This window comes from Cornus florida, unplaced genomic scaffold (genome assembly GCF_030987335.1).
Source record: "Cornus florida cultivar Cherokee Brave unplaced genomic scaffold, ASM3098733v1 CherokeeBrave_3.0.0_Hap2_Chr02, whole genome shotgun sequence".
Lineage (NCBI taxonomy): Eukaryota > Viridiplantae > Streptophyta > Magnoliopsida > Cornales > Cornaceae > Cornus > Cornus florida.
Window position 1 is genome coordinate 78,945,442 of NW_026775572.1, and position 11,397 is coordinate 78,956,838.

General features: G+C 33.8%; 2 protein-coding genes across 5 annotated transcripts; one reads left to right on the top strand and one right to left on the bottom strand.

Moving 5' to 3' along the window:
• The first annotated feature begins 853 nt into the window (after positions 1–853).
• Positions 854–6,910, top strand: LOC132295359 (protein WVD2-like 7). 4 transcript variants are annotated; one of them, XM_059793589.1, is made up of 10 exons: positions 855–1,120; positions 1,289–1,371; positions 3,230–3,892; positions 4,225–4,380; positions 4,537–4,580; positions 4,670–4,729; positions 4,813–4,909; positions 5,011–5,082; positions 5,383–5,493; positions 5,984–6,910. In XM_059793589.1, exons 2-10 carry the CDS (start codon positions 1,330–1,332, stop codon positions 6,464–6,466), a joined length of 1,728 nt encoding a protein of 575 aa, XP_059649572.1. In that variant the 5' UTR covers positions 855–1,120; positions 1,289–1,329; the 3' UTR covers positions 6,467–6,910. The 4 variants fall into 4 exon arrangements, with proteins under 4 accessions (XP_059649576.1, XP_059649572.1, XP_059649573.1 ...); XM_059793590.1 differs by having other exon boundaries at positions 855–1,067; XM_059793591.1 differs by lacking the exon at positions 855–1,120 and adding an exon at positions 1,150–1,200.
• Positions 6,911–10,117: 3,207 nt separating this feature from the next.
• LOC132295360 (extensin) lies at positions 10,118–10,965 on the bottom strand. Its single transcript, XM_059793594.1, has one exon. The coding sequence runs from the start codon at positions 10,836–10,838 to the stop codon at positions 10,404–10,406; it is 435 nt and encodes a 144-aa protein (XP_059649577.1). The 5' UTR covers positions 10,839–10,965; the 3' UTR covers positions 10,118–10,403.
• Positions 10,966–11,397: the final 432 nt, after the last annotated feature.

Sequence of the window (11,397 nt, forward strand, 5' to 3'; positions counted from 1 at the left end):
TGTTAAGGCACTGTACTAATGACTCTATTTTTAGTGTTGTGTATAAAAGGGGGGAAAAAAAAAAGAAGTAAAATTAAACTTTTTTTTTGGACTAAAAAGCTATTTTAAGTATTATTTGTGTCAACCAAATATTACCTTGATGGCTTATAATTTATTAGCAATCCATTCAACGATTCATTTTTTTTAACCCAAAATTCAACGAGCCCATTGGAGTAAATGCGATCGCCAAAATGGTACTTGGATCATGGCTCTAAATGTTGCAAATGCTCAAAATCATGATGTTTAAAATTTTCAAAAAACATACTTTTCTGCCCTATTTTAGGCATTATGAATGCAATTAACGTTATAATTTGTTGTTATTATTATTTAAGTTAATTTTTTTTTATAATTATATGTTACTCATTTTCCAATTTGATATCTATATAATCATATTTCAAAATAAGTTTTTTATTTATTATTTTTAACAACGACCAAGATGGTGTAATATTATTTTTTTTTTCCAAATATAATTTTATATCTTAGTAAAAAAAAAAAAAAAAGCAAAAACAAAAAAATTATTCTCAATTCAAATCTAATTTGTTTCTACACAGTACACACACATTTATAATTTCATTTTACTTCCAATGGAGGTCCAATATTTCCAAATCTAAATCCCTTTTGAGCAATGATGCATTTACGGTTCTAGTTACCGAAATTTATTCTATTTCCTTTTTCCAAACAGAGTGTGAACCGTCTGATGGTTAGATATGACCGCCGGTCAACCGGGCGAGGGTACATGATGTGGTGAGTAGAAGAAGACAAAATGAGGGACACACCACATGATGATTGATAGACACCCTTTTTGGCATATGATTAGATTTCAATCTGCAATCACCAACTAACAGTTACAGAAAAACACACACAGTAGTAGTGCTCTCTCTCTCTCTATCATCTCATCTTCAAAGCAAAGATCCCCCAAAACCCAATTGTTTTTCTTCCTTGTGATTTGAGTTTCACTTTCACCTACTACACTCTTGCTTAAGATTCCTCTAAATCATACTCCCTCTCTCTACCGGTCTGAGAATCTTGTAATTTTCTCGCTCTAAAAACTCTTTCTCTATACAGACGGTTTGTATCACGGGTATGTGATGGATGCTATAATGGGGTTGTAAATATGCTAAATTGTCATAATCTTTTGTAGTTTGATCGGTTTGAATTTAGGTATTTCGGTTTGTGATTGTTGGTGTTGATTTGGGTTGTGAAAGGTTCATTAAGTAGAGATGTTGATTTGGTGTTTTTGTAATTACAGATTGTTAGGGAATGTGGAGTTGATGTTTGAATTGGCTGGTAATGGCAGGCGAAGTTGAAGAGCCTTTTAGCCTTAGTTTTCAGGTATTACATTTAGTTTTATGGAATTTACTGTGATCTAAAAATGATGAAGGATCTGCATATTTGTAATTGGAACATGCCGTTTGTGGATTTTGCATTTGAATACTTCATTTACCCAGTTTAGTTTTATGTCATCATAGATCAAGTTTACTGCCTTTTATCTTTTCAACTGATGGTTTTATTTCGTGTTTTGACTCTGTTCTGTTGTTATGTTGGATTGAATTTGATGTTTGTGGGATTGAGTGATGACTTCCATGTGTGTGTTACATATACACAATTATTTTTACTATTTGTATGGATCTGCCCTGTCTTTTGTTGTAACCGGAATGCATTGATTTTCATACTGTGTTTACCATTTACTGACTATGTTGTTTTAAATGATGAAACCAGAGAATAGGCAAGAGCTAAATTAGTGGTTTGGAGGGAAACTTAAGGATCAAGAGGATTCAAGATAAGTAGGATTAAACCCAATTATATGGGATGTAACTTTAGCAAAATTAAGAATACGAATGGGAATGTAGTGAAAATTGAGGATCAAAAGATATCAAAAAATGAACACTTTCGTCAACTGGTCTCAATTCTTTAGAAAGAGTGAGAAGTTAAAAGATGATTGTAATCATAGAACTAAAGTAGGATGGGTTGAATTGATGAGTACTTCTAGCATATTATGCTCGAGTAGACCTTAAAAAGATGAAAAGTAAATTCTATAAAACAGTTATAGGTCAACCATACCTTATCAGATTGAAATTTGAGCAGTTAAAAGGCATGTTAAGGAAATGAGTGCTAATGAAATGCGATTAATGAAATGGATGTCTGAAAAAAAGAAATGATAAAATTAGAAATGAGCATAGTTGTGAGATGATTGAAGTGTAGTTTGTTGGATATATAATGAGAAAAAGTTGATTAAGATGGTTTGGTCAACTATGTGCAGCCTGTACCACTAACTACACCAGCTAGAAATGTGATGTGATCAACATTGAGGTAAAGCTAATAAAGCTAGACGAAGGAGAATATCAAAACTAAGATGGGATTAGATATTAAGTATACATACATGGAGCATGTGGTTTGATTGAGATTATACCGTTAGATAGAGCAGAATGATGAAACAAGATTTATGTGGTTGATGCAAAATAGATGGGAAAAAGCTTTAATAAATTGAATTTAGTTTGGGAGATTAAAATTGAAACTTCAGTATATTAACAAATTTTTTTTTCTTCTTCCTGAATGTATGCTAACAATTTCCTTATCAATGGTGATCATAATGTGGAGTAATTCCACCATGTACAAAAGCTGATGTCACAAAGACTTTGTAGATTATGAGATGAAAAGACCAATTGTGAATTATTACAACGGCCTACATTTAGCATAGCTGCATTGCTACTTTATATTTTTCATGGCCATTTATGCTCACACCATAACAGCATATTTAGGCCTGAGAATATATTGAATGAATTTGAGTGTGGTAGAAGCATTGGATAATAGAGAGGATGATTTATATGTTACCATTTTGGGGTTATTTGGTATATTTACTAATCGTTCTACATTATACACCAAAGGCATTATCGTTGTTAACAACCACTGACATATGATTGTACTTTTTTAAGTTGGGCATCAGGACGATAATGGAAAAGTAGGGTCCACATTCCTGAAATTTTTGGAATACCTGCAAAACTCTAACAAAAGACGATGACTGACTTTAAATAAAAACTTGAACATGCATAATGATTGATATTTTTCTGATTTTCCTTCATATTTTGCTACATTATGAAGCTGTAATGAATTGGAACTCTCTATCCTTTTAATTCCATGGCTTGCTTGTCCTCTTATTGCCGTTTTGACGTCCATTTTCTTAACATGGCAGCCTGATTCTTTACACTCTGGCTCTATCTCATTTGGAAGGTTTGAAGCGGAATCCTTATCTTGGGAAAGGAGGTCATCTTTCTCACACAATAGGTATCTTGAAGAGGTTGAGAAGTACAAAAAACCAGGCTCAGTGACTGAGAAGAAGGCTTATTTTGAAGCTCATTTCAGAAAGAAAGCCCTTCTGAGCCAGAGTTCATCTGAGTGCCAAAATGGAACAGAATACGAAACTAGTGAAAATGACTTATCAGAGAGTGTGGGTTACAGAGAAGAATTTGAGTATGTCAATGAGGATAGCTGTTTTACACACTTCGATGAGAGTCCTGATGGTTCAGAATATAACAGAGAGTGTAAGATGATGGATTGTGAAAGAGAAGATATGGAAGTTTCACATTCAGAACCTATAATTGAACCTTCTATCAATATTGCTGATGCTGTTGTGGACAGTGTTCCTGGGCATGTCATGGCTGAGGAAACAAATCAAATTGAAATGGGAACTTCACTTTTAGTTGATGCTAAAACAGGAACCGAGATACAAGAAAATTTTAATTATGAAGCTGTAGTGCTTGTGACATCTAAAGCCATTGATTCATCCCCTAAAAGTCACACTGCTGAGAAAGATTATAGTTCTAGTCCTGAACATCAACAGGATCCATCCACCAAGGTGAGTTTTAATTATAATTTAACTTGTTATATGTAATATATTTTCTCATTCTATAGTTCTTTTATTGGTGAAGAACAGCAGCTGTATTGCCATATAACATATAAGAATGATTATGAGAAGGAAATATGTAGGGATGCATTTATGACTATAAGTTATTTCTAGCTTTCAAAAGTGTATTATGCATACTTTTTTTTCTGAATTGGAAGTTAGATTTTGCTCCCATTGTTTTTTCTTCCCAGCTTACACTTCTTGAGGTCTGACTCTAGGGAAGGGCTGTATCAGAAACCAAACTTATAAATCCTAGATTAAAATATCAAGTTTGTGTTACTCAGGTTCAGAGAAATGTTACAAGTGAATCACATAATGACTCTGCAAAGAAAATTAGTAGAGGGGAAAGAGATGGTTCACTGAGAACAAAAGCAGAAAAGCAGTCATCACATACTTCTGGGCCAACCATACGTTCGATATGCAGGACTTCAAAGCCAGAGGCAAGTATTGGTTTATGATGTACAATTTACAACTATTGAAATATTAAACTGTGATCAGACAAGGGTATTAACATAATGTTTTAATATGTTAATAATGCATTATTGTCTTTTATTTTGTTCTTCCATCATGATTACGATTTGTTCTTTTTTGTGTAGGACTCTGAAAGATCCAAAGCTAAAGCATATCATGACAAAAAAAGGTATATATTTCTTGCTGGTTTCAGCAAATGGCAAAATATATCTTCCTTAGTGATTACCTCAATGACATTTACTTCGGGCATTGTACCAGTGAATATCAGTATACTGCACCGGAGATGGTTGTTCCAAGGGAAGATCAATCTGCAAACAGGTTTATAAGAAACATTATAAAAGAATGCTTCATATAGATGTGTTGAACTTCCCGAGTACTGATATTGAACAACTGTTATGTAGGCCTAAGCAGAGTCCAACTTCAACTAAACCAGGCATCAAGAAGAGTGCTGCAGGTTTCAATTTCAAATGTGACGAACGAGCAGAAAGGAGGAAGCAGGCAAGAAAGCATGTTAATTGAACTTTCGTTTCAAAAAAATAAAATAAAAAAGCTGATTATGGGTTATTTGTTTATTTATTGTTGTTCCCCATCTCTTTCAGTTTTATACAAAGCTGGAAGAGAAAATGCATGCTAAGGAGGCCGAGATTAATCAAATGCAAGCAAAAGCACTGGTAAGTGGACTAATGCCATTACTAAAAGATAACTTGATAAACCTTAGAAAAGTTCATTTTTTGTCCTCGTCAAACTATTTAGACGCTAATCCTTGATATACTGCATGGAAACATATTCTGATATCTGGATCTTATTTTTAAGTATAGCTTGAAAAACTACCATGAGATATAACCAAACAAGGTAGATTGTATTATGTTCTCGATCATATCTAGAATACAGTCTTTAAATATTCCGTGTCATTGTTCATTGTTATTAAGAATAGTGCAGAATCTAAGGTGGATCAATTACTGTATCTGCAGGAGAAGACAGAAGCTGAGGTTAAACAATTTCGAAAAAGCCTCAACTTTAAAGCAACACCTATGCCTTCTTTTTATCATGAAGCTGTAAAAAGTGGATCGGATAAGAAGAAGGTACGTGAACAAGTCTGTTTCACTCAGTCTTTCTGCCCTTTTATAGGTGTCCATAACACCTTCCTCTAACATAATCAAGCCTTCCAAAAACTTGGGCTCTCATATATCAAGTTTGGTGTCAAAGAGCTCCTCTAGATATGATTTTCAAATGCTGAGCTGTTTTTTCATCAGACAAATATTTTATTAAACCTTGTTTTCTTCTGAAACAGCTGTTCTAAAGGGTGATAACACATCCAGAGACTGCTAATTACCCCCGATGCTTAAGCCTCATTTTTACTTTGTATTATTTTAAACCTCTTTCAGAGTTTTGCAATATCCCTTTATCTCAGCATGGCATTGTTTGTTTTCAAAATTTTCTGCTTATGAAGAATAGTTAAATTTCTCTATATTTTCTGTTTAATCAGTTAACCTATCAATTACATATCTTTGACTTAAAAGTTGGTAATAAGTGAAACCCTGATTTTGGTAGCTTCTTCTATTTTTGTCCCAGACTGTATCAAATAACACCAGACCAATAAAACTACGAAGCCAGTCATCGAGTTCAGGAGGTAAAGATGCTGTGAAATCTTCATCCTATGCAAAGGGAGGAAAGGAGCAAGTCTTTTCTGTTGGTGAACCTGTAAAGTCAAATGACCCACCTCAAGCTTCAGGAGAAACCAACTGCCCTACAATTGTGCCCTCTGAAACCGGTGGAATCTTTCTGCATTCATCAACAAACAGAAGCCAGCATCCAAAAGCTAAAATAATTAGTGAGGTGACTCAGAAGAAAGACCAAGAGAAAGATAAGGATATGAATCTGCAGAAACACCGAGTTTCGGGTTGTAGCAGGGTGAAAAAAGGCCAGAAAGTTGAGGTAAAGCGAAAAATGGGTGCTGGGAGAAGTAGCAACGGGAAGATGAGGGAGGATATGAAAGGTATTGGTGCTGGCAGTGGTTCAGGAACTGGTCATCTAGTCGTTGGTGTTGCCTCTTGATCATGTGCATTTCCATTTTCCATTCATCCATAGCTCCTTTAGAGTGAAGCTATCTTGAAACACATCCATGAGTTCATAAAAGAAGTGCATCAATATGCTGATTAGAAAAAGTGGCTGATACTAATAATGTTCGGTGAAAATCTTCCTGGGAATGTGTTTCGGATTACAAATCTTCGCGATCAAATACTAAAAAGTTGGCACATGCTTCCGCAATTTCCACTCTTTTTCTACATTCTCATATATACAGCGCGAGCTGGGTGATGTAATTTATGATTATATGGATACTAATGTTGGCTCTGTTTTTACGAGTTCTTGCAGTTGCTAGTCTCATGGAAAATTGTACAAATTCAGTTGATCTGTATTTATCCATGCATGATCTGTATCAAACATTTTGAGCAGTTTGATGTTTCTGAAATATATCCATATTAATATATGAAGAATAAACCATATTTTCAGGGACAATGTTGTGTTTTGTCCAGGGTTTGGCAAATTGAAAAGGCAGATTCAGTTGGGTGATGTATTTAAATCTCTACAGAAATCTAGTGCATTCAACTACATGCTCATGTCACTTGATTTAAACCATGCATTGTTGATGGAATTCTCTGATGTTGTATTTGAGAACATCGAATCGACGTGTTGGAATAGGAAATAGAGGAAATTTAGTTCAAATGGATTCGATACTCCTAAACATAACATAAATGATTTGCAACAAAACAATCCTTGGTCATATCTGTTGCCTGTTGGGATGAATTTCTGTACTTAAAAATCTATACCTAGTGGTCATTTACAAACCTTGATGTTCATTTCTCCATATAATATAATATAATATATATATTTTTACTATGTCTCACATGAGGAATGCATTTATATCTATGTAAATGGTTACCTAACGTCTGTGTAGCATCTACCAAAATCAATTAAGAGTTTCTGTTTGTTTCATCGGGGAAAAATTAATGTTTTTTTTTTTTTTTGTGCTCATAGATGGGGCCTTTACATCCTTGAAATTTTATACTACTGCTAATGTGAGGGATTGATGTGTTTTTGCATTGACTAGTAAGCGCCACACCTTTCTGTTTATCATTGGCAGTCCGTTCAGGATTTTTAAACTCAACGATGGCAACTAAACACAAGGATTATGCTCGTTATGGGACTTAACCCAACACTTTAACTGACGACAACAATGCACCACATGTGCCTGTGTTCCTGAAGGCACCTCTCTTTCAAGGATTTGTGGCATGAGAAATGGATGTGGGCCCCATCACAGTAGTCCAGGCATGCTTTTCTTGGTCATGGCCTAATCCTCTCCTTCACTAAATGATCTCGCTCTTGAGATCGAAACTAACATTTGTCATTCGAGGAACTGTGAAAGCATGAATCAATTTGAAACTTTTCCGATTGTTGCGTGTTAACAAGTTTAGAGTTTAGAGTTGTTTATTTTCGTTATAAAAAACTAGTTATCGATTATATCCGTGTACAATTAAAGACCATCCAATGGCTATCAATTGGGACCCAGTATTGGTTGAGTTGCCAATGGCACCTAAACCTAAAGCTCCAAAAACAAGTGCACCACATTTACCAATTTTCTTTTTCTATATCAAAACAAAACTAGTAATAATTATACATGGCCTAAACTTTTTGAAGTAACCTTTTCATCAAATATTGATAAAATTGCTTCTTCTTTTCTTTTTCTTTTTTCTTTTTTCATTCCAAAATTACTATGTAATAATTATACATGGCCTAAACTTTTTGAAATATCCTTTTCATAAAATTTTGATAAAATTGCGTCTTCTTTTCTTTTCTATATATATATTTTTTCATTCCAAAATTACTATGTGATATTTGCCATCATTCATCAATAACCAAGAACTGTTTGGTGGATTTGGTGGTTGTACTTTCTGTTTTTCTCAATGGGTTAGCCAGTAATCATTTAAGGTAACATTATGAGGGTCTTTAGTCTTTATGCCTATTGGTAATGGTGTCTAAAGTTTGGTACATTTTATTTTATAATATATTAGGCAACTAAAAATAAATATATTTTATTTGGAAAGGAAAAGCCATCTAAACAGAAAAGAAAAAAAAAAAAAACCATCTAAAGAGTAATTAATAAGACAGTGGAGAGAGGGTTTATATATATATATACATGAATAATTATAAGTATTTTGAAAGTAAGAACATATCTAATTGTTTTACATGAGTAGAGAATGATATTGTAATAATATAATGATGTCATCATGACATTTTTCTTTATTTATATAAATTTAGTTGTATGTGTTAACTCTCATACACTGTATTATTACTCTTATATATATATATATATATATATATATATATCAATCACATAAATTTAGTCGAATATGTTAACTCTCATATTTTGTATCATACACCGCATTTTCCTTCATTACACTGTATTATTACTCTTTTACTCTTGTTTTTTTTTTTTTTTTTCTTTTTTTTTTTTCCTTTTATTTTATTTTATTTTATTTTGGTATATTCTCTAAATATATATACACACACAAATTGCAGACACATATTTGGGTCCCTCCTTCTCAAAGACTAACTTTACTATTAGTATGGGTGGTGGTCCTTCTGATTTGGCTTTTTCTTTATAAGGCTTGGGAACTTTATCACCTTTTGTAAAAATGACAGTCCTGCAAGCATAGGTTGGCCTTAGTTTGGTGGAAGGTTTACCTATCCCACTTGTTTGACTTGTACTTATTGAAAGGCACAATGCTTCTTTTCTTAATATATGATAATACATAATATTGATTTTGTTTTCTCGTTCTTGCTCATTAATAATTGATTTAAGAAAGAGGAGTGTTGAAGATAAGTTACAGAGTGGTAGTTGGCCGTCCCCGGCAGCATCGGTGGTAGCGAGGAGGGAGAAGAGGCTACATAATTGTAAATTTGTAAAGTATTTAGGGTATTTTAGTCTTTTTATTTAATACTTTAAGTTAAAACACTTTTAATAAAGTTAAAGGATATTTAAGTCATTTTACGAACTGTGACACGTGCAGTAACGATTGGTTGGGGTGTGAGTGACAGAGGAAACTAACCCTTGCACTAAGAGTGGTCGTAATTTTTTAAAGTTATTTTAATGTATTATTTGACCAAATCTAGAGACGTGTGATTGAAATTAACCCTATATTAATATAATTGCAAGTATTAAATCTCATACTTTGTATAATTACTCTTAGATATATATATATATATGTGTGTGTGTTATTTTATGTGAGTAGGAAATAATATCTTTATGAAATATGATCACGTTATTCTTTGTTCACATAAATTTAATCCGATGTGTTAATCTTTATAATTTATATCATTACTCTTTTACATACACATAGAGTAATAAAGATAAAGAAAAAGAAAAGAAGAATCTAATTAAAAAAAACGCGTGGTCGTAGTGCCCTTGGGCCATAGTAGTGAAGATAACCATTTTTATGGTGTTGGTGTTACTTCATTTTAATACTAGTGTCATGCCATTTCTGACTAAACTACATTATAGCATTGCAAAAGTTCTTTTTTGCTGCGAAAAATAAAAATAGTTTGGAATCATAAGTTTCCAAGAGACCACATGTAAACATCATCTTCATCCATTATGTAATCATCCAAATATCAAGGCATATACATACACACTCACACACATATATATATATCTCAATGTTAATTATATTATAAAATATTAATATATTATATTAACTACATTGCCAAATAAAAACGTCAGACTATTTGGGGGTCATTATCATCTTCAACAAACTTATACCACCATTTATTTGACCTTTATGCCAAAAAAACAACATCACACTCATTTTATATATATATATATTATATATAAAACATCTCACATAACATCAAAATATATTATCGATCCCTAACACTAATAAATTTTCCGATTTCATATGCATGACACCTAATGACACCAAAATTTGCACTCTATTTAGAAAATGTAAAAAATAAGATAAAAAACAAGAAGAGTAGTTGATGCAATCACAGACGTCGATCCTCGGAGAAAGCTTGATGAAGACTGATCCTGGTGAGGAGGCTTCCTGTAGTAGTATGGAAACCATGGTACGATGGGCTCAGGAGGAGGAGGTACTGCGCCTCCACCTCCACCCCCACCACCATTAATAAAATAAGGTGGTGGAGGGTAATACGGTAAATTCCCGGTCGGCGGAGGGTAGAAAGCCGGAGGTGGGTAAGACCCTGTTTGGGAGGGTGGTGTTGTAATTGCCGGCGGAGTATTTCCGGTGCCTGTTGGCGGCGGGTAGCATGGATATGGGCACTCGGTTTGCGAATTCGTCGTCGCCGGAAAATTGAGAGCTGTTGAGAGTAAGAGGATGGTAGAGAGGAATTGGTTGAGCTTTAAGGCCATGTTTAGAGAGAGAGATAAAGAGAGAAAGGTGTTGGAATCAAGAGTGATGAAAAAGAGTGATGTAGAAGACGGTAAGAAGAGGGTGGGCTGAGGGGAGGCAATGACCTTATTGCACGGTCTTATTAGAAGACTTTTAGTGCAATGGTGTTAAAAAAGACCATTGCACTAAAAGCCAAGGTGGGGGCAATATTGGAAAATTGCAACTTTTTAGAGTTTTAGGTCATTTTTAGGTATTTTATTGGTTTTTTGAGGTCACAAATGTCAACCATGTGCTAATGAGAATCTCATCGTTTACAAATTCAGCTACCTACCGAATCAACTACTATTTTTTACTTCATAAGAAAGATGGACAAATACACAAGAAGAGAATTAAAAAGATGGATGGTAGTATTCCTGCATGGAACATTACGTTGTTTGAATAAATTGTAACAACAAAACAATGCTACATAAATATGGTTTGGACCATGATCATGAGTCATGGGATGAGATAATATGGATGTCCAAATCGAAGTCATATAAAGCGAGAGCGGGAGCGCGACAAAATTATATCATAAATAGT

Excerpts from the sequence above, each read along its gene's own strand:
- LOC132295359 (XM_059793589.1), top strand. The coding sequence starts at position 1,330 with ATGGCAGGCGAAGTTGAAGAGCCTTTTAGCCTTAGTTTTCAG. Across the intron at positions 4,910-5,010 it reads GAGCAGAAAGGAGGAAGCAG|TTTTATACAAAGCTGGAAGA; the intron begins GCAAGAAAGCAT and ends CATCTCTTTCAG. Across the intron at positions 5,083-5,382 it reads AAATGCAAGCAAAAGCACTG|GAGAAGACAGAAGCTGAGGT; the intron begins GTAAGTGGACTA and ends CTGTATCTGCAG.
- LOC132295360 (XM_059793594.1), bottom strand. The coding sequence starts at position 10,838 with ATGGCCTTAAAGCTCAACCAATTCCTCTCTACCATCCTCTTACTCTCA.